Genomic DNA, 23,482 nt, shown 5'->3' on the forward strand with positions numbered 1-23,482 from the left:
GGTTCGGCCATTAAGAACACTGACTGTTCTTCCAGAGGTCCTGAGTTCCATTCCCAACAACTACACGGTGGCTCACTACCATCTATAATGAGATCCGGTGCCCTCTTCTGGGGTGTAGGTACACATGCAGGCAGAACACTGTATATAATAAAGAAATAAATCTTTTTTTAAAAAAAGAATGATTTTATAAAATTAAAGATATACACTATTTATTGTATGTTTTCAAATATATGTACATGTGTTCCATCTGAAATACCATTTTGACTTTGCTTTCACAGAGAGGAGCCCATCTGGAAGTGCCTTTGGGAGCCAAGAAAACCTGCGGTGGAGAAAGGACATGACTCACTGGCGCCAGAACACAGAGAAGCTCGATAAGTAATATGACCTTCTAATCTGTTCTCATGGGCTAGCCATATTTTAAATGCAAAAAGAAAGCAAGTCATTGTAGCTTTTTATTTCTGTTAGTTATTTATATCTTAGAAGATAAATATTTATCTTAAGTTTTAGTTTTAAAACTATTTGAGAAAATAATTTTATGTTATAGTAAAATACATTGCATAGTTAAAGACTCATTTATAAGTAAATACAGCAAAACTATTTTACCCAACTCATTTTCTGTGGAAAAGACATTTGGCAACTGATTTCAGCATCAAATTGTTTGACCCCAGCCTGTCTTGTTTAAGAGTTAAATCACTGGTGGTGGTGCATACCTTTAATCCCAGCCCTCAAGGAGCAGAGGCAGGTGGATCTCTGTGAGTTTGAGGCCAGTCTGGTCTACAAAGTGAATTCCAAGACAGCCAATGCTACAAAGAGATACCCTGTCCTGAAAAACTAAAAATTAATAAAGAGTTAAATTACCTTTTGAGAATATTTGTATGAATAGTTAAGCAGAAAATAGATAAAATCTTAGAATAATCGAGTGCTTTTATTTACTAAATACATTGAAAATGTTTGGAATTGAAGATAAATACTTTTGAATGTTGCTTTACATACCACAGTAGTATATATTAGCACCACCTAGTGTCTGAGCCAGTGGCTGTAAAAAAAAAAGTTTTTTGCAAAACAAATGCGTATGCCTTTAGTGGCACTGTGTTGTTGGGGACAGATGTAGATATTGCTGGACATGGTGGCACTAGGGAGGCAGGGGCAGGTGAATCTCTGAATTCATGACCAGCCTGGTCTACATAAATGTTCCAGGCCAGTAGGGCTACACGGTGAGAACCTGTCTGTGGTGGGGAGGAGAGACAGAGAGAGTCAGAAAAAGAGGGAGAGAGGTATATGTTACTATACAGTCAACAAGATGTAGGGAAACAAAACATTTTAATACATGAATTACTGCCTTTTTCTTCCTTTTTTATGTTTTTGTTCAAGCAAAGTTCATGCTTTCAAGGTTTTTGTTTTAATGAATCTAAGTCATTTTTTACTTCTGGCTTTTTGAAAGATAAGTAAAATTTCTTACAATATTTTGTATTAGGTCAAGAGCAGAGATAGAGCATGAAGCACTGATTGATGGAAACCTAGCTACTGAAGCGAATCTCATCATCTTAGACACATTAGAGATCATCGTTCAGGTAAGGACAGGGAAGGGGAGTGTAAGCAGAGACTCGGCAGGCAGAGATTAGAATCAGTGTGACCCTTATAAGGATGCTTGGGCATTAATAGTTATAGATAGTTCTGAGTAGTCAGTAATTTTCTAGTTGTAAATTTTATTTCTTTCCATAGTTTGTAAATGTTTATTTGAAGGTGCTTGTAAAATCTACATCTCTTTGTCCTTTGCTTTTGAACAAAAAAAAGAAAAAGTCTTTGGCTTGCTCTTGTGTTTCCAGTAACCACTGTGTATTTATATTGGGGTGTCCCGCTGGAATATATTTAACATGCAACACAGAGCTATGCTAGGTTTATTCTGTGTCTTCTGTATATTAAGCAGTGGTTTAGCGTTTTTATGTGTAATTTCTCTACTTGGTAATTTTACATAAATACAAACTGCCTTATCAGTAGCTTTCTAGACCTTATTACCCTGTTAGTGACCGGCCCCATTTATGGAGTTTTTCAAGCAATGTACTAAGTAAGCACTTCATAAGTTTTAACTTACTTGGTTTTTATAAGAAACAGGGAATGGAAACTACCATTGTCCCCATCTTGTAGATAGCAGTAGTTGGCCACAGAGATGGTTAAGCAGTGTCCCATGGTCACATAGGAAGTAAGTTGAAGAACCAGATGTGAATCTATTCCCAGGATGCCCCAGCTGCTTTAGTAAATGTGTCACCGGTTTCTTGTGTTGTCTTCCTGGACCATCACGTTGTCGCATTCTTAATTCAGTGCTCTTATAATGGCTACTACTTCATAATGTTCTGTATTTTCTTCATAGCCTGTTCTTTTCATTTCCTTGAGATTATATTTCTTATGTTTCACTGACTTACCCTGACTGAAAATTTTAAAACATAAAAATTTCAGTATTTCTTGAGGCTGGAGAGATATTCAGTGGTAAGAGCACTTGATGTGCAGCACAAAGACTGCAGACCAAATTCCCAGCACCACATGACAACCCTATGTCTAGCACATACCTGTAACCTCAGTTCCAAGGACATGGAGACAAGAGGATCACTGAGGCTTGCTGACTTTCAGCCTAGCCAAGAATATAAGCCCAGGGTTGCGAGAGAATAGTCACGGAGTGGTAGAAGACAATCAGCACCCTCTTCTGACCTGTGTACACCTCCACTGTACAAGCAGACACACAATATGCACAAATTAATAATAAATGGCTTTTTAAAGTCTGTATTTCTTGATTGTTTAATGACCAAAATGCGAAATTCTTTAGATTTTAAGAGACTTTTTGTTGCGTGAATTTTAATTGCACCACATTGATGCCAGATGTTAGCCACATATGGCCAGATGTAGCATAAATATAATTGGTCTTAATAGTAAAAACCTGGAGTCCGATATTGGGGGTGAAAGCTGAAAGATCAGGGAAGCAGAGCATCCAGCCACTAGTTCGTATCTCTACAAAATCCTCAGACCAAATGGGGTGTCCTGATGGCGTGAGCTCCTGCCTCCTCTCTACCCAGTCAGGTCCCTTCTTGTGTCCACTTCCGTAGTGCTAGAGATAAAGGTGTGCGCCACCCCTGCCTGGCCTCTATGGCTAACTAGTGGCTAGCTCCACACTCTGATTGTCAGGCAAGCTTTACTATTAAAGCACAAACAAAATATACTTTTTATTTTGGTGCTCTGTTAGTTGGACTAGGTATAAACTACTAGAAAAAATAGTATGAACAGAAATAGTATTTCCAAGATGGATTATGCACGATGCTTGCTCAGGCTTCGCTCCTCACTACACTGTCTTTCACTGACTAGAAGAGACTTGGGTTTCTAAGTGTAGAAACACAGCTTCTCTTTAATTCACGTTTCTTTTGAGCTTAATTCCAAGTCTCAGACAAAAGCCAGGCTTCTAGATCTTAAAAGGAAGAAAGAAAGGAAATGATTTTTTATATGAAACCAGTGTCATCTGCCATGGGCACTGACTCTAGTATTTTAGCTCATCTTCTGCATGTACCTCAAGTTAGATGCCCAAGTTTATTTATAAATTTTCCTAGAACGTACCTCATGTTTTCTTGCCATTATGTCTATAATCCCCACTCCAGCACCCAACTTAAAAGTCTCTGTGGCCCTTTTACTCCTTTTTTTTTTCTTCCATCCAAATACTGCTCAGCATCTTCTCTTGAAGTCCTCCTGGCCTTTACCATTTCCCTTTCTTGTAAATGTTTGAATTTTTATACGTATTTTACTTACCTACCCACATTATAGGTGCATGCCTGCTTAATGTGTTTGTGTTCACATTGCAGACTGTTTCTGTAACGGAATCCAAGGAGAGCATTCTGGGTGGGGTGCTGAAGGTGCTGCTGCAGAGCATGGCCTGCAACCAAAGCGCAGTGTATCTGCGGCACTGCTTTGCCACGCAGAGAGCCCTGGTCTCCAAGGTGGGCGATCTTGTGCCTGTGGTCTTATGTGACTTGACTTTCTTCTTCAACACTGCCTAAGGTCATTTGCCACACTCACTGGTCAATATATTATAAATTAATTTTAAACACTTAATGTGTTTTTAAAAACTTTATGTGTTTACCCTGATCCTCTGTCTCTGCTTCTGTCTTCAGAACTTGATCTGAATTATCGGTAATCAGGTTCTTGTCTCAAAATTTTAAAAATCTTAAGATCTTGTTTGGAGAAGAGCCTGAAATCTGGGTGTTGTGGTTTTGAAAATTGAGCCTGGGTCCTCGCACATGTGATGCAAACACCCTTTCACTAAGCTCTATCCCCCCACACGTGTCTTCCTTTTCACCTCGTTCACTGAGAAGTTAGTGCATTTCCACACCCTTTGCTGTTTAAAGGTGGCTCCGTGTTCTGCTGCCTCAGAGGTTTGCTTGCTGTCTGCCCCTCCCTCCAAAATGTGCATTTGTATTTATTTATTTATGTTGAGCTCTTATATGTTCATGCTGTGTTCCCAGTACTGCCCTGAGGCCTCACAACAATTTAGATAATATTATTCCCAGGGTCACACTGGTACCTAACAAGTGACATCCCCAGTATTTTAGCCCAAGCTGACTGTGGTGTGCACTGTTGACCTTAATTAATGTAATAGTCTCTTAACCATTCTTTTTAATTTCTCGACCAACCAACCAGACTCCCAAGTCAGGCTATATTAATCCATCTCTGTATTAAAATCTTCCAGTTTCCTGAGCTCCTGTTTGAGGAAGAGACAGAGCAGTGTGCTGATTTGTGCCTCCGGCTTCTCCGACATTGCAGCAGTAGCATCAGTACCATACGGTCCCATGCCAGTGCCTCTCTTTACCTACTCATGAGGCAGAACTTTGAGATTGGGAATGTAAGTGTCTGCCATGAAAATTGTCTGGGTTCGTAATGAAATGCAGCTTTAATAGACAGGTATTAAGAACTTAGAATGTCTTTATTTCCCATCATGTGGATGTCTTACAAATGTGTGTGTATGCATATGTGCATGTATGTGTGTGGTGTGTGTTTGGCAATACAACTCACATTGCCACATTTTTATTAGGTGCCAGGTTCTCATCACCCAGAAGAAAAGATTCTAGTAACTTTACAGATTGCATTTAGTTTTTAAAGTCCCTAAAATTTAACTACAGTGACTTAGAGCAGAATGACAAGGCTGTTGACAAGAGTAGAGTCTTTAGGAGAGAAACAGGCAGTTTAGTGGGCAGCAGGGCTGGAGAGTGAGCATGGGCTGGTCTCCAGATTTTTGGTTTGAGGAAGTCAATGAGAAAACAAGGTGCACTGGCCATACTAACTTCAGGCTGTCTGTGCGCCACCCGGATGGAACTGTTGAGTGAAATAGAGCGGTCCAGAGCTCTACAAGCTCATGCGTTCATAAAGGAAAGGCTGTTCTTTAGTACTTACCACATGGGAAGAAATTTTTGACATTGGTGTTTTAGTTTCTTTTCCTGTTGTCTGGTAAAAACCCTGACAGAAGCAGCTGAAGGGAGAATGGGTTTGTATTCACTCATAGTTCAAGGAGCAATTCACCGTGGCTGGGAAGCCAAGGCATCAAGGGCATAGAGCAGCTGGTCTCTTCAGACAGAGATAAATGCAGGCCACTGTTCTGTTCTCTCTCTGTTTATGTTTATGTACTTCAGGGTCCTTTGCTCTGAGAATAGATTAACCTACAATTAAAAACAAATTTTCCCACATCAGTGTAATCAAGAGAATCCTGGCAAACATTCTTAAAAGCTAAGATTGATCAAGACCATCCCTCACAAATATACCTGAAGGCTCATCTCCTGTGCGATTCTAGAGTTTATTGAGTTAAAAATTAACACTAAACATCACAATTTTGATTTAAAATAGATAGCAGACAAAGAAGACAGAAAAAAGTCAAAAAAAAAAAAAAAAAGAATAAGATGAGCAGGGAACATAGCTTAGTGTAGGAGCACTTGACTTCCTGTGCTGTGCAGAGGCCCTAAACTGTCCCTAGCTCTACACAAAGACCGGGAAACCTGTAGAAAGCAGTGCCACTGAAGGTAAAGCCAGAGATTCCAGGGAGAAGGTGACCAGTACCGTAGATACCACAAGTGGGAAGTAGAGAACTGTCAGACTTGGATTAAGAGTGGTTTCATAGTAGGGAATAATGGAGCAGCAATGAGTTTATACTATGAAAAAAAGAAGATAAAATGTAAACTCTTAAAAATATCACTGCACAAGAATGCAGTTCACTGAAAACTAGGATTTTGTCATAGCATGGACCTAGTGAAGTAAGCTAGAGTTAAATTTATTTCTTGTCCCTCTTAGACTATGAATATGGTGGTGAGAACATAATTTAGTGGTAGAGCATATACTTGTATTATGTTCTCAGTTTCCTGTTCAAGTTACTGAATTTTTCATTTCTAATTTTACCTCAATTTAGGTTTTCTTTATGGACTCCATTTCTACTTTCCTGTCTTGAACTATTTTCTTCATTTTATTCCACCGTTTGTGTTTTCATAGAGGATATGTTTCCTTAGTGGATTCATATCCTCTTAAAGTCCTTGATTATATTCATAATAGCTATTTGGAAGTCTTTGTCTTGTGCTTCAGCTATGTTGGAACACCGGGGCCTATTGTAGGCTTCCCGGGCTGCAAGTGGAGATGCATTGTCCTGACTATTGTTTGTGTTTTTACGTTGGCATCTAGGCACCTGGGTTTGTGATGACTGTAATTCTAGATGTTGGCATCTGGTCTTTTGTTGTTGTTGGGTAGATTTTCTGTTCCTTGGTTTCTGTTGCCCTCTGGATCTTAAGAGCAAGTGGCACTTGTGGGCTGCCTGGTAGAGGTGCTTCTGAGCACCTTATGTGTGACCACTGGAGCTCCCAAGGAGAACTTGTTTCTAGGTTATGGGAGCTGACACACAGGAGTTGGGATGGGCCAGAATGTGGGGGTGCTGAGAAGGTCCGTAGGAGGGAGGAAAGCCGGTCTGCCACAAGGATCTGATTCCCCAGAGGAACTGATAACCTGGTCACCGTGGGTTTCTAGAAAGAGAGTGTCTGTGGTGCTGGTGGATGAGACAGGGAGGGGCTAGGAAGGAAGGCTGTAGAGAGAATCTTCTTAGCTCCCTAGAAGTGGCACAGACAGGAAGGAGGGGCCATAGCAAGTGGTCTGCTACGAAGCTGAGGGTAAGACTAGGGAATTGGAATTTGCAGGCGGGAAGGAGAGTGAAAATCACATATGTGATTCCTGGCCAGCATGGCAAGAAGGTTCCCAAGAGGGACCATCTCTGGGTGAAACAAAGGAAGACTGTAGGAGAGAATCTGACTAGTTACCTGGGAGTCTGTTGTGTCCTTTTCAAATTCATATTTTAATGCATAGATTTTAGATTTCATTACTTTAAAGCATCTTTCCTTTGGAATTTTTTAGATGTTTTTCACCAGATGCTTGATATATAAACAATTTCCCTTCCACAGAACTTTGCCAGAGTAAAAATGCAAGTAACAATGTCACTGTCCTCTTTGGTGGGTACGTCTCAGAATTTTAATGAAGAATTCTTAAGACGCTCTCTAAAAACTATTTTGACATATGCTGAAGAAGATCTAGAGTTGAGGGAAACAACATTTCCTGATCAGGTGAGAAATGCTACTATCTATATTATTAATTTGCAATAAAACTGCTGAATAGGTACTTTCCAGGTTCTTAAATAGTGGTTTTTACTGGAGTATTGTACTACTTTCCACGGTAACCTAGAGAAGACTGTTTCATAAAACTGTCTTTCGTGTGTGTGTGTGTTTGTGCGTGCACGTGTGCGCTCGCGCAAGCACATGCATGCACACATGGGTAAGTGATCTGTGTCTGTGTACATATATGTGTTCATATATGGGAAGCTCATATGGGAAGCTCCAAAGGTCAAGATTCGATGTTAGCTCTCTGAACCTGGAACTTACTAGTTTGGCTAGGATGACTGACCAGTGTGGCACAACGATCCTCTTGTGTTTACCTCCCTCTGTACTGGAATTATGCCAGTCACCACGCCTGTGTTGTTGTGCTGGGGACAAGCTCAAGTTCTCGTGCTTGTGTGGAGAGCACTGTTCCTATTGAACCATCTCCACAGACCCTTGTTTTTAAAATTGTTCATATGGTTGCCATTTAATTCTGTTCATTTGTAACAGGACAGTGGACTCAGGCAGACTAGACAGTGATGACACACTCCTGCCTGTTAGTCCAGTGCTAGTCTGCCTTTAATAAAACCAGTTTTACCCAGCTACCCTGTCAGACAGTGAGGGAGTTTCCTCGTGTTCTCGCGGTCCTCGTTTCCCTGCCTCAGCCCCTGCTCACAGCACCACGTGCAGTGGGAAAGTCTAGTCTACTGCAGAACGCAGAGCGCATGCCCTCCCTTCGTCACACCCATGATCTCACTATAACTTGTTTTTCAAATTCTAGAAGCTTCTCTGAAGTGGCTCACAAACTCATTTAATCAGTGACAAAATTAATGAGTAACAAAAGAACTTTTCATATGATCTTTACCACAGGTCCAAGATCTGGTTTTTAATCTCCATATGATCCTTTCTGACACTGTTAAAATGAAGGAACACCAGGAGGATCCCGAAATGCTGATTGATCTCATGTACAGGTAGCCTTCATGTGACTCACTCATTCTTTCTGATATGGGATTAATAAGTCACCTGTGAAATGGTTGACAAGAACAAATATGCAAAAATTATTGAAGTGACCTTCTAATGTTAATTAAATGGTCAAGTGCAGTTTTACTTTTTTATGTATGTATGTAGGTATTTTGCCTGCATGTATGTCTGTGACCATGTGTATGTGTGTTTGTTTTGTTTTGAGGCAGCTTTTAAATATTTTCTGTCACTGCTCTTAAACTGTTTTATTTGGACTGGAGAGATGCTTCAACAGTTGAGAATACTTGTTACTCTTCCAAAGGACTCAGGTTCAGTTTCCAGCACCCATGTGACAGATCAGAACCATCTACAGCTGCAGAGTATAGACATACATGAAGGCAAAACACCCATACACATAAAGTAAAAGTTAAAAACTGACTTCAGTTTGCTTGTATGTTATGATTTTGCGGTACAAGGGATTAAAGGTAGAGCCTCAGAAGTACAGAATGCTTGTCTAAAGAAAGAAAGAACTTTTAATAAATAAATTGGGTGTCTTAGATCTTGAACTTCTTAGAAAATCCCCAAACCCACATTTTAAATATAAAAAACAATCTTTTCAGAAAACACAGTATGTGAATGTTTAATGTAATACAAATTGTCATAGTTTCAAATTATGATTGTTTAAAAATAGTGTTTCTAGGTATAGATTTTGAGAATCTTGTTATTCTCATTGTATCTTGATAGACACAGCAGCAAAACCAGGATTTTCCTTTCTATGTGGCCCTCTTTTTCACAGTTTTACCCATCATAAGACACACACACAAAAGCATTCTCTTCAGACAAAGATGATGTGATGGAACTACCTTATATATCTTCTAATTTTCCGTATATATTATGTAAAAATATCTTATTTTATATTTTCTAATTTAAATATGATAGTTTTCTGAGCAGCCAAGTTTTAATGTAGCATGTCTCTTTACCCCAGCCCAAAGCAGTAGTGCCCATTTTAGGTGTCACAGTGATTCTTTCCATATTCTGTGACATTTCCAGCCACTTAAACACTTCCTGTGGCAGGTTTGTGCCGTAGCAGGAGCCTGTCTGGTAAACTCAGCATGACTCTCTGAACTCCCACCCAGTCTGAGAAGCATTTCTGTTCTGATTAGAATTGCCAAGGGCTACCAGACCTCTCCAGACCTGCGACTGACCTGGCTTCAGAACATGGCTGGAAAACACTCTGAACGAAGCAATCATGCTGAAGCCGCCCAGTGTCTGGTCCACTCAGCAGCACTGGTCGCTGAATATCTGAGCATGCTGGAGGACCGGAAATATCTTCCTGTTGGCTGTGTAACATTCCAGGTAGGAATTTGTTGTATGTGTGTGAGATCAAGGTAAATCCTTTAACCTGGTCCTGTGGACTCCTTGAGTTTGTAAGGAAAACAGGAGGTAGGTTAGTGGCCAGCACAGTGCATGAGCGGTGCGCTGTTACCCATCCTCTTGTTCTGTGTCTTTTCTGAGAATTTAGTCAGAGCTTCATGGTACCAGGCGTGCACTCCACCACTGGGCTGCATCTCCAGCCTATTAAAGAGGACTTAGTTTTTATTTATTTATTTTTTCAAGACAGTGTTTCTCTATGTAGCCCTGACTAACCTGGAACTTACTCCATAGACCAGGCTGGCCTCGAACTCAGAGATCTGCCTCCCAGCTTGGAGATCCACCTGCTTCTGCCTCCTGAGTGCTGAGATTAAAGGTGTGCACCAGCACCACCCGAGGACTTGGTTTTTAACTGGGTGCTCAAATTAGAGCTTCAGTCCTAGGTCCTCTGGGAGAGCCAGGTGCTCTCAGCTGATGAGCACGAGCTGCTTATTTTCTTTCTCACAAATAGAGAGAGAGAGTGTGTTCATTCACGATATGCCACGACACACTGCCTGTGGAGGTCAGAAGTCAGTCTTTCCCACATGGTTTTTTGGGGAAGTTATCTAGCAACAGTTGTAATTTTATTATCTTAAAATAGAGCGTGGTGTAGAGATTTCTCTTTCCCATTGTGAAGGTGTGCACCGGGGCTGAATCCAGGGTCCCACACAGCTGAGAATGGGCTTACCCCAGCTTCTTTTCTTTAACTTTAGTTAATAGTTAAATCTAACCATCAATTATTTCCCCATGTACATTTTTCATGCTAGGAAAGTAATTCATTGCAAAAATTTTTTCATTATTTTTCCCTAGAACATTTCATCTAATGTATTAGAAGAATCTGCTGTCTCAGATGATGTGGTGTCTCCAGACGAAGAAGGTATTTGCTCCGGAAAGTACTTTACTGAGTCAGGGCTTGTGGGGTTACTGGAACAAGCCGCCGCTTCCTTCTCCATGGTAGGTGACTTGGTTTATTCTGTCCCCGCAGTTTCCTGATCCATAAATGACGTGTATGTCAGTGTTCTCTGCCTTGCGGACTACCTTTCCTGAGAGCATTCGCTCCATGTGTCTAAGAACTCTCCATCCAGATCTGTTACTGCTGCTCTCTGTATCTTCGTCATATGTGGCTTGCCCCAGTATTTTCATTTGCTTGTTTATGAACCAGGCCAATCGGGGTTAATCTGCAGCAGTTATTTTCTTTGTTTATAAAATATTTTCTGAAACCTTTAAATCGAAAAAGAAGAAAATAAAACTTCTTTGAGGTTTTTAAGTTCTGTTAAGAGTAGACTATCACGACTTTGCAGCATTTCTGCCAGAGGAATTGGAGGTTTTCCCTTACATGGAGCTGTGCTTGTGGAGCTGTCCTCCCTGGGTAGGTTTTGGAGGATTGGCTCTTGCCCGTCAGAGTGCGTCCTGCATCCCTTACCGGCCTGTTCTGTTTGTATAACGCATAACGCCAGTCTTCATTCCCTCCCGTCTGTATGTGAAGGATTGAAGCTGTCAAGGGAGCCCAGACAGGACGCTTATAGAAGGAACATAGCCTGACCTTGAGCCTCTTTGATCAAGTCCCTGCTTCCTTTGATTTTACTGCTTAGTGTTCAGTGTCCCAGCACCAAGGTTCAGGAGACCACAAGGTTCATGGAAGGGCAAGGGCAAAGCCTTAAATGATGTGCATAGCTGCTCTTCTTCCCTGGGAATTAGATTTCTTCTCTAGGCCTTGAGCCTGTCCTGCAATGTATTGTTCAGTGCATCAAGTTCAGTCTGCGCTCCACACTTAACAGCCATATTAGTTCAGGTATAAGTTGTTCAGTTTGTTTATGTCTTGCTTTCCTTGACTGTTGAACAGATCTAATAGTAATTTGTACCGCAGGTTAGCATGAGGAAGGAGTAAGTCAGTTCACAGAGAGAGAGAGAGAGAGAGAGAGAGTATGTGCTCATTGCTTTAGTCAGTGCCAGCACACCGGCATCATTACCATCTTTAGTGTTATTGGTCCTTAGAACCAATATATTTAAGTATAATAATTTTCAAGCTCTTAAAAATATTTTCCAGACTTCAGTCCTTTCAAAAATGTCCTATCTCTAAGGAACATGTCCATCCCATGCTAGCCTAAAACTGAAGAGAACTAGCGGGGGGCATGGGGCAAGGTTTTGTTGTTTGTTTTGTTTCGTTTTTGCTATTGACAGAATAATTTAGTGAATTTTATCTGTGTATCTGTATATGTATATAATTTCAGTCATCCAAAGAACTACATTTAGATTAAAGACTAGTGGTCTGTTGTGCAGAAATTCTTTTGCTAACACATGTTATTAATATATTAAGTATATATTAATTCTTTTTAATATAATTAAAAATGTTAACTTACTAAGGTAATTTGCAGAATATTTTACTTATGCTAAATTTATTTCCCTATTGAAGCTACATTATTGCTTCAAGGTCTGCCTGTGATCAGTCCTGAAGTGTGTAAGACTCGCACTCTTACAGAAAGCACGTTTGCTGAGCTGTGAAGCCGTGGGAAAGCTGCTGTCTCCACCTACTACAGTGTAGTCAGCTACGGGCCAGAGCACAGCAGCAGTGTGAGCGCTCAGAGCCTCACACTGCCTTAAAGTGTTTAAAGACTTTTCCATGAGTTTCTAGGAAGCAGCTTCCTGTGCCAGCTTACAATTTTCGAAAAGCAAATGATTTAGGTTTTCCCAGAGGCCGCAGGTTATCTGACTGGAAGAGAAGTGAGGATCTGTGGCCAGTGTAACAATTGAACTGGTTCTCAGGAGTGCATATGCACACACGTTCACCTTAGTGGAGTCATCATAGGCTAACCAGGAACAGGATACCCAAGTCAAGTTAGTCACCAGTGTAAGTATTCATATGTATATAGTTATAAACACATACCCACTTGAGTCCTTCCAGATGAAAGGATACATTACATAAAATTGGTTTTTAAGCTTTAATACGATTAAAAATTAGACATCTTGGAAAAGCTTCAGTGATGTTATTTTTAAAAAATACAGTGAATTTACAAATTGTCATGACTCTTCTAATTGATCTAAAAGAAAGCAGCATCTCACAGACATTATTTCTGTAGGCTGGCATGTACGAAGCAGTTAATGAGGTTTACAAAGTACTCATTCCTATTCATGAAGCTAATCGGGATTCAAAGAAGCTCTCCACAATCCATGGTAAACTTCAGGAAGCATTCAGCAAAATCGTTCATCAGGTAACAGTCCCGACTTCTCGCTTTATTATTACCGGGGAGTCTAGAAACCTTAACACTGCCTGGTGCTCTTGTCTAGCCAGATCCCATGAAATGACCATTTTATTTGGGCTAAAAGAAGGTTCATAGCTAAGCCCAGATTCATTAACAAAACAATGAGTGAATTGACCTAAAATGGTTATGACTATTAGAAACTTCCCAAATGACTCCCACCCCCAACTTTTGAATTATTACTATCTAGCAATGTTTCGTGATCTTACTTTATTACTTTATTTATACATTGTAGATTATAATTATGGACCTGATATTTAAATCAATATCTGTTCCTTTGTTGCCAAAAAGTTTTTGTGTATAAATTAACTTTTTGTTGAGTGATGTGAAATTCTAATGAAATGTTGGTATCTTTTACTGCTGTGGCTATGTTTGTTTCTCCTACATTTCCACTGTTACCTGTAGTGTATTTCTAACATGAAAATAATGAACAAAAAAGTTCTTGTGTAATTTATAAAGTATTTCAGTACTTTATTTCACTGTGTAGGCTACATTATCACCAAAATTAGAATCAAATTAAACTTCCTTAGAAAGTGAAATTAGCGGCTGGCACCTTCTGACTGAGTCTTTGGCGCACTGAAATTTTCCTGTTGGGCCTCCTCCCCTGCAGTGATCTGCCTCCCTCTCAGCTCCGCCCTCCACAGGGCGGTGGAGCAGTGACCACCCCCTCTCAGCTCCACCCTTCGCTGGGCAGTGGAGCAGTGACCACCCCCTCCTGCACGCAGCACTGCAGCTGCTGCACTGTCTACCAGCTCAACCTCAGTGGCCAAGCAGTTAGAGATGAGTTGACAGAATCTGAAAGTAGACTAGGCTGTTCCTGTTAAGCCAAGACGTTATTGTAATCTTATCAGATATTGAAGTTGCAAAAGATTATTTAGGTTTCATAATGACAATAGGTATTTTTAAATAATCAATTATGCACCTATACAAGGAACTTCATCTGCCTTGAGAGCTCTTTGATGCAAATTATGTGTTCAGTCTGGAGCTAGTGGTTTTCCAGAAAGTTCCATCCATTTGATTGAGTTCCTGGCATTTGGCAAAATTGCAGTGTATGTCCTGTTTAACCTGGATATTTCAGTGGAATGAAATTAGAGATCTGAGTTAGACACAGAGACAGAACAGGCGGTAGATTAGGTCCTCGTTCCCTGAAATGTGTCCTTCCACTTAAAAAGTACTTTCACTTTTAAAATGTCTTTTCAAAGGTAAATTTTGGATATTGAGTTTTAAACATATAGGTTATAAAATTTCTGTCTGTCTTAAATGAAGGGATGTTTGCTGTTTGAAATATTTTGTTATCCTCTGTGGTAAGGAATTTGTGATATGGTACCATATAACTGAACTTCCTTTGGCCTTTTTTTCTTCTGAACAGTTTTTTATGACTTGCCCTTTTTTTTTTTTTTTTTTTTTTTTTTTTACTTTTTATTACACAGAGTACTGGCTGGGAGGTAGGTAATGTTTTAGTTAGTTAAAGACACTAATAGATGGATTGGACCAGATTTCTTATGCCAATGCTTTGCCCACATGTGCTAGCTGTGGGCATTCTGTTGCTGTCTGCTTATCAACTGAATTCATTAACCAAAGAAATTTTGTTAAATACTGTAAGTTATTTTAAGACCTTTTTGCTTTAGAGTTGAGGCAGTGCATGGAAGCCGTTACACTAATGAGATTCTTTGGTGAATGAGCCGCTCTTGTCACTTGAGTTCGTTTTTATCCTTCGGCGCATTTCTCTCACCCACACTTACACACGATCTCCTCTAACCACATTGTTCACTCATTTACAGAGGTCGATTTATACGATATTGCTCAGAGGTATAAACAGAAAATAGTGTATTTTGTTTGATGTCATCTGTTAGCGGACATACTGTTTTCTATGTCTATGTGAAGAGAAAAGTCATTTGTCTGTTAAACTGGGCATCCTGTCAGTAAAGATGGAGGCCAACTCTGGTGATAACTAAAATGTGGGCAGAGAATAGGCATCTTGAATTGAAGAAATTGTGTTTAATTTGATCATGAGTCACTTTGCCCTGTATATAGCCCACCCCCACCCTCACTCCTGGAAAGAAATCCATTTTGGTCACTTAAATTTAGTTGGGGAAGCCAGATAAAGACTTTGAGAAAATGTAACATTTAATTTGGGTTCATATTCTTATAGTTTATTACTATATAATAAAGACTACATGTACTTCCTTTTATATAGTAGTTAAATTTAGAAAAGTTAAATATAAACTAAATCTTATCTGAAATTACCATGGAGAACTAATTATAGTAATTTTTCATCCTTCTGTAAAGGGAGAATACTATAAATTATGCCCTAATAGTGAATAAGGTCTATTTGGGCTAGGTGTGTTGGTAAGATTTTGACTTTGCCTCTCAGCTTGTCATTAGACCTGTGTTGCCTGAATAGTTAGGCTTCTCTGTTTGGTTCCTTTACAGTCCTTGTTTGGGGACCCAATAGAAAACCGTAGAGACCAATGTAACTACTGGATGTCATTCTATTTCTGAAAAAGCACTTACCCTCTGCTTATCTTTTCATGAGCTGGTACTTGTGCATCTACCTCCATTCTCCAGATTAAATGTGCATGCCCTTATTTTTTTTTAAATAGAATCTCTCATTTTGCGGCTTCATCTAGACATAAGCAGAGTCTTGTCGTGGCTGTCTTCCAGGGATAAAGTTCCTCATGGATATTCTAGCATGAAATAAAATTAACTGAAAACTAGACATAAAATTAAGACTACATTAAAACCTCTGAGCAGTTTTTTACAAGTTTGCTTGATGCTAAATCGACCCCTGGACAATATTCTTTCCACTGGTTGAGATTAACCCCATCCTCCCATCGTGTCACTGCATGGTAAAAGTCGCACAGACCGTATTTCCTCATCTGCATTCCTGTCACTGCCTTTATGGATCTTCAGCTTCATAGCATCTGAACTTGTTGCACGTGTGTTTTTTTTGTTTGTTTGTTTGTTTGTTTGGTTTTTGTTTTTTTGCTATCCCTTGTTAAACTTAAGTGGATGCTTGTGTTTTAAAAATGTGTTTGCTGCCATTTGCTGCTTAAATGTTTTGAAATTCCCCTAATTAAAATGCTTTCTGTTTTCTCTCTCTTGCCCCTGGTTGCTGGCCTCCTCCCTACTTTTACTATTGTCTATTGTGGTAAGTTCCTACCTTGTGAATCTTTTCCTGTTTGACTCTGACAGCTCTTCATTTTTCCTAAAACTTTCTTAGCTAGTTTCTTAGTATTCTCATACAGCTCTCATTGGACCAGCACCTAGTAAGGACAGCTTATATGTTGTAGAAGGTTTCTTGAATCTCCAATATTCCTCATTTTACATTCTGTTCTTGATTCGGAGAAATTATGTGACTTTGCAAAGCTTTTTGGAGGGGCAAAGAGTGTGTGTGTGTGTGTGTGTGTGTGTGTGTGTGTGTGTGTGTGTGTGTGTGTAAGAAAACCCTGTCATAATATCTAGCAGTTTACTGAAGTATTTATAAATAGATGATACATTGTGACAAACTCTCCAGAGCTGCCAGTGCTGACTACTGCATTATGTTCCTCCATATCTGTTTGCTATTTGCTTTTATATTTATTATTATTTATCATTTTCCCCCAAAGCCTGTTTGTTGTACTTGGCATAATAGGAAATAAATCATATGGTGTGCTTAAATTATATTTAAAGGAAAATGTTTCATTTCTGTATGAAATGTCATGACCATTTCACATTTTGTGCACATCCATTTATTTTTAAAAGATGCATTTGCTCGTTTGCCAAATAGTTATCAGTCTGTTTGATGCGATCCACCTCTGGAAGCTCATACTTAAAAAAAAAAAAACTTCAAATATTGATAAAATAGTTACATGACATTTCCTCTATTCAAAAATTATCACAACTTATTTATTTAAATACATTACCATATCCTATTCCATGTAGCTTTTAGAATCCAGAACTGTTAGAGAAAATAAAGTTACCTTATAAGGATAACTCTTGATGTATTACCAAACAGAGCTGTCCCCTAACCTTTGACATAAAGGCATCTGAAGTGATTCCCTTAACTTATTACTGAATAATTACGAGTAATTGGATGAGTATCATAAATTTCAGTTAAAGCTTTGGTTGTTGTGTGCTCAGAAACACTGGCTACATACAGTTTTGGCTTCTACACTAATGTTGAGTTAAATATTGTAATTCATCCGAATAAATAAAATGAATGCAGAATTAGAAACAGCCAATTAAAATGAGAGGAGATGAATGAATACTGAAAGGTTTTATCCCTTTTTCCTTCTCTCTCTCTGAGGATGGAACATAAGATACTTGGAGGTAGTTGAGTAGGGGGGTTGTGTGACACTTTACAAGAAGAGAGGAAATATGGGTATAAAGCATGCATGGGCCTTTACCTCAGGACCGTGTGCTATTTTGGCTGAGGGGGCAGGGTGTGGGAGGGAGTGCTTTGTGCAGTTGGTGCCTCCCTGGTAGTAGACCTTAAGATGGATCTAGTGAGAACATGCCAAATCATTTTGTTTTGCTTCCTCTGCTGGCTTTGACGTCAACAAACTGTAGGTGATAATGAATATGACATCTTCTGGGGGGATGGGGATATGTAATGGTCATAATTTAACTTCTGATAAGAAACTGGCTAGGCTATATCTGAGAAAAGTATGTCTGTTAAACTACTACTTGATCTTTACATTGGATTGTACAAGAAGGATCTGCAAAATGTAAAAAAACAGGTATGACAGGGCCAGGCGGTGGTGGAGCACGTCTTTGATCTCAGCACTCGGGAGGCAGAGACAGGTAGATCTCTGTGAGTTTGAGGCCAGTCTGGTCTACAAGAGCTAGTTCCAGGACAGCCAGGGCTGTTACACAGAGAAACCCTGTCTCAAAAACAAAACAGACACACAGACAAACAGACACGGTAGAGGATGGCACTGTAACATGAAGGAAGATAAAACAGAGAAGAGGAGGTAATCCTGTAGTCAGTTACTCAGCAGACGTATTTATAATCCCAGGACCTAGGAGGCTGAGGTAGGAAGATGGGGTTCAACGCTAGTCTTGGCTACACAGGGAGTTCCAGGCTATCCTGGATTACAAGAAACACTGTTTTAAAACCAGGGGAAAAAAAGTTAAAAATAAATTGAATTACTCAGAGAAATTCACAAGAGTTTAAGAAGTCACCAGAGAAGTGACGACAGCTGAAGGTCGTCCTCATGTGCGGGTGTTTGTACTCTGGTATTGACTGTGTAGGAGCCTGGATTTGGGTGTCCCATAACAACGCCAGAGTTTAACTTCTGCTCCATCCCTTCCTACAGTGTAATCATAGGAAGGTTGCCACTCTCTCACGCTCTTTTTTTTTTTAATCTGTAAGATTAAAAAAATAGTGGTACTAATCACAGAATTCTGCTAAATATTGATGTAATACATGTAGGCTGGGCATACTGTTGTGTGCCTGTAATTTCAGCATTCTGGTAGCCAGCATAGGCTACAAAAACTAGAAATGAAAAGGAAGTTAATATAATGCATATAGAGAGTTTACAACATAGTAAATACTCAGAAACTGCTGGAGATCACTTTTTATTGTTGCTGTGTTTACGTCATTGTTTTTACCATTACTGTCACTTGAAATATGTTGGTTTGGTTGTTGATACAATGGGGTCAGACCCATAGACTTCATGAATTCTAGCGAATGCTGGACTATCCCCCAGTTCCTATTGAAATCTTAACATAAGAGTTAGGCTAATAAGCCAGGTGCAGTGGCGCATTCTTATAATCCCAGCTATTCCATAGGAGGGGGCAAGAGGGTTACAGTTTGAGGCTAGCCTGGAAACTTTAGCAAGGCCTTGTCTCAAGATAGAAAACAGAAAGGAAAACAAGGCTGAGATGTCATTCATTAGTAGAGGGCTTGCCTAAAGCTCCAGGATCAATTCCCATGTGCCCCTCTCCGGTCCGCTCAAAAAAGAATTAGGTTAATAAAATGCTCCATGTATTATGTTTCCAAGTGGAAATCATGGCTAGAAGAATCTGATAAATGGTCTTTACGAAGAATAGACCTAACAGAAGGGAAAGGAGATGATCACCGTATAAGATACTGCTGTGTCTGTATGGAAATCAGCTAGCATAGTGGGAACCGCTGGATGAAGATAAGCAGTCTCCACCCAACAGAAGGTTTCTTCTATAGTAAAGAAAACAAAGCTAGAACAGATGTAAAATGTGTTTGACTTGGGAGCTAATTTTCTTTGCTGGTGCGTAGCTTCATCACCCACAGAGTCAAGAAAGCCCTGAGTGAAATACTTAGGAAGAATATGCTATGTGTAGTGTGGAAGTGATGTGAATTTCAGAATAAATTCTGAACAGGAAAGGAAAGAGTGATAAATTGAAGGAAAGTAATTCAAAACAAAAGCAAGTATCAAAACTGAAAAGAAAATTAGTTGACTGTGTTTCACTGGAGATGAAGCTTTGATAAACTGGATACAGTCAGTGAGCTCTAAGTTGGAATATGGTTGCTCGGATTATTGGCCTTTCTCTGTCTATCCTCACCCTCTACACCACACACATACTCGCATGCGTACACACTCACACGCACACGGTCCAGGAACTCCTTGTTGTTTCTCTGATGCTCCTGTCTCCTGTTCTCATTATCTCTGCTCCACCCACACTATTCTCCATCTTGTTTCTCAAATACCCCACTCTTGTAGCCTTTGGCTACAGTAAACTTCCCCCAAGAAATCTAATCCCCCAAGAAATAATGTGACTAGTTAGTGCCTCTTCCCTCAGGTGTCACCTGCTGGACGAGACATCCCTCTCTGCCTTGGGTGAATTCGTGGGTCATAGTGCCTTATGTGCCTTAGGCATTCAGTGCTCGATTGGACGCTTTCCGTCACATCACGTGCATCCTAGTTTATGACAGGATCTGCTTCTTTTCTTCTCTGTCTGCTGGAATGTCCCCTCTTTTTTTTTTTGAGCCTTGTGGATGACTGGAGCCTTAACTGTGATTTGGCTTCAACAAGATTAACCTTTCATTCTTGACACTACTCCATTAGTTTATACCAATTTATACTGTAATTATTTGATTTCATATTTTATTATTTTGAAGAGCAAGTCTTATTTTTATTGTTAGAGAGGATTAATAATAGCTAACATAATGATATCAATATGAAAAGTATGTTAAGTTCTAGTCCGATCCAGAGTCCAGACTAGTGAGACAGTGAGCTCCTGGGTCCCTTCACCAACAGGTCGCATCACAGCGTCCTGTCTGTTCTGGGATGTCACTAGAAAGATCAATAAAATGGAAGCAAAAAAGTATCCTTATTATACAAAGGTTGAGAATTGGGAAGTTTAGCTAAGGGAAGCAAGTCCTAATTACTGTCTTTAAATAATATTAAAGATTTAGAATAACATTTTAAACTGGAAACATCCTGAGCCACACAGCTAGAATATTCTAGTATTTTTAGTTTTAAGAAGTGAGAATTATTTATGTATGAGACATGGCTTGAAAATTAATCATATATTTTGTATATAGTTATCTTGGATGTTTTGTTTATGTTCTGTGCAATGTCTTCTTGCTTTGTGTCAAGGTATATTATTGGTGGTTCTAATAAAAATTTTCACAAAAGTTTATTTAATTCATCCAGACATTTCATTTACTATAAGAATCAATTAATATTCATGTTAAATTCAAATGAAATAACTGAATAAAATTTTTGTTAGAAATTTCATTTCTTTAGCACAAAAGATATTTTTCTGAGTATGGCTGAGAATATGAGGTTATCATTGTACTTTTCCTCATTTGAGGATTATAAAACTGATAAATTAGGACCCAAGTTTCTCATTTTGATTAATTACTTATATTTGTTGTTCAATTTTTAAATGTATTTGCCATCTGGTCTCTTCTGTAAAGCAAAAGTAAATACAAAACATGTTAGGCTTAAAGAAAATTCAGAGGAACTTAATGCTTTATGTGGTTTATATGTAGGGGTCACTGCAAAATTCTTCTGAAACAGTTTAGAACTGCATGGGGAAAATCCAGATGTTATCCTTATTGAAAGAATTGGTTCTCCCTGAGTTTGTAAGAATCGTATAGCTTTCTGTCCTTGAACCTGCTAGCAGTGTGTGGTTGATGTTAAGTCCTGTGACAGCATTGTGTGATTCTGAGATGTCAGAAGCAGGATAGTAATTCTTACCATAAAAAGATCAAAAATTGGGAATTTAGTGAGTGCCTTTGGCAGTCTTTAAAATAACAAGTCATCTGAAAATGTTATTATTGCCTTGTACTCACAGTTTTCCTTTCTATTCCACTTTTCCTCCTCCCCATACGTTCACTCAGCAGATGGCACTGATGAAGTGATTTTTACATTAGTACTTCTGAAGGACTTGATACCTCACTGATTTTGTACTGTGTGCCAGATGCTTTCCTTGGCCCTTTTAATATACCCAAAGGGACTATGAGAAGGATAGTGTTGACTTAAAAATATATTAGTGCTGTTTTATTTAACTTGGTGTGCTTTCCTATTAAGGCTCAATAAGGAAAATAAATTAATGTAGCCCAATTGTATGAACTTAAAAGCAAAGACCATTTTGTTTTATTTGGTAAAGAAAGAAAGAAAGAAAGAAAGAAAGAAAGAAAGAAAGAAAGAAAGAAAGAAAGAAACTAATTTGCATAACCATTGTTAGAAATAATGAAGAAAAATCATTTTCTTTGTCTTTACTCTCATTGAAAAAAGAAACATAATTTTGAGCTAACTTTTTACAGTGTTTTGAAATTTTACAATATAGCAATCTAAGCATAATGTAAAAAACAAAAAGGTTTTATATTAAATTTTCTCATTTTCCTAAACCTAGGATGGTAAGCGGATGTTTGGCACCTATTTCCGTGTTGGTTTCTATGGAACCAAGTTCGGGGATTTGGATGAACAGGAGTTTGTGTACAAGGAGCCTGCAATAACCAAACTCGCAGAGATCTCTCACAGATTGGAGGTGAATGCTGGTGCTTCACGAATATCATTTATATTTCTACAGTGAATAGACTTTCACATCCAGTTTTTATTATTAAATAAGCCAGATAAAAGACTTCTGTGGTATATAAGAATTTTTGAGAGGTAAACTTAACACCTTTTCAAAGCCTTCTGTTCTTTTATAACAACAGTAAATTATTATTAGCTATACTTTTGAAGCTTTATTTTCACACAAATTTTCTAAGCTACTTTATCCTTCAGAATTACTCCAGTTTGTCTACACTTACGAAAGAGACAAGATAGCTGTGTGTGATGGGATTGAAAGCAGAGGTCCAGGAAATAGCTTACCCGAGTGTTGTCTCTGTGCTAACCATCCAGTGAGATGTCTTCCAAGATTTCCGCTGCGGTCACCCTTCAGGAGAGCTCCTTCCTTCTGGATGACTGCTCTGTTCATTGTGTTAACACATCTCTCCTTTCCAGTTGCTCCTCTGAACCTTCTTTTACTGCTCCAGTGTGGCTCGTGCCTCGAGTGTATTATGTCACCCAGGAGATTGCTTCAAATGTAGAACCCTAGATCCCACCTCAGACTAAATCAGAGTCTACATTTTGACAGGATCTCCGAGAGACTTGTGTGTACAGAGCAGCTTGGGAAACAGAGCCCTCAGCTTTGTTTCTCTTCTCTGCTGGTCTTGATCCTTACAGCCCACTTTACTCTGCCTAGTTTTCATAATCTGGCTCAAACTATGACTTTTTATCTTTTATGAATTAGGTAAGTCTTGAGAAATTTGAGACCACATTTCCTAAACTTTATCATACGAAGCCCCTTTGTGGGAGGTGTGGGGCTAATGTGTGGAGAGCCTCCTGAGTGGCTGGACTCACAGGTCACCTTCTTCCGTCAATGGCTTAGTTTTCCTTCTGAAGAGCTGTGACCACTGCCCCAGCTGCGGCTCAGTCTTGTTTCTTTTGAGGACCCCTTGTAAAAACCTGAGTTTTTATTGAAGAAAAAATTCTTTGACTGTTATTTAATTGTATAGATGGAAATGATATAGTTAGAACAAAACTTGCCAAATCTCCCAGTCTTGCTGAGGCATCTCCCTCCAGGACCTGCTCTGGTTTACTAATCCTAGGAAATTCATGTAAAAGATGACCTTCTCTTCATTACAGGGATTTTATGGAGAAAGATTTGGAGAGGATGTGGTTGAAGTCATCAAGGACTCTAATCCTGTAGACAAGTGTAAATTAGATCCTAACAAGGTAGGTTGATCAG

The 23,482-nt window shown here is 39.2% G+C and overlaps 1 protein-coding gene across 1 annotated transcript in view; it reads left to right on the forward strand.

Annotated features, from left to right (window-relative positions):
* Dock7 (dedicator of cytokinesis 7) overlaps positions 1 to 23,482 on the forward strand; it is a 187,348-nt gene that overhangs the window by 151,923 nt on the left and 11,943 nt on the right. Inside the window, exons 33-43 of the mRNA XM_038332904.1 lie at positions 279 to 375; positions 1,475 to 1,571; positions 3,840 to 3,974; positions 4,724 to 4,876; positions 7,461 to 7,619; positions 8,520 to 8,620; positions 9,773 to 9,965; positions 10,830 to 10,973; positions 13,097 to 13,228; positions 22,103 to 22,237; positions 23,380 to 23,469. Coding sequence (XP_038188832.1) covers positions 279 to 375; positions 1,475 to 1,571; positions 3,840 to 3,974; positions 4,724 to 4,876; positions 7,461 to 7,619; positions 8,520 to 8,620; positions 9,773 to 9,965; positions 10,830 to 10,973; positions 13,097 to 13,228; positions 22,103 to 22,237; positions 23,380 to 23,469 — 1,436 coding nt within the window. The remainder of the gene's footprint in view (positions 1 to 278; positions 376 to 1,474; positions 1,572 to 3,839; positions 3,975 to 4,723; positions 4,877 to 7,460; positions 7,620 to 8,519; positions 8,621 to 9,772; positions 9,966 to 10,829; positions 10,974 to 13,096; positions 13,229 to 22,102; positions 22,238 to 23,379; positions 23,470 to 23,482) is intronic.

This window comes from Arvicola amphibius, chromosome 6 (assembly GCF_903992535.2).
Source record: "Arvicola amphibius chromosome 6, mArvAmp1.2, whole genome shotgun sequence".
Taxonomy (NCBI): domain Eukaryota; kingdom Metazoa; phylum Chordata; class Mammalia; order Rodentia; family Cricetidae; genus Arvicola; species Arvicola amphibius.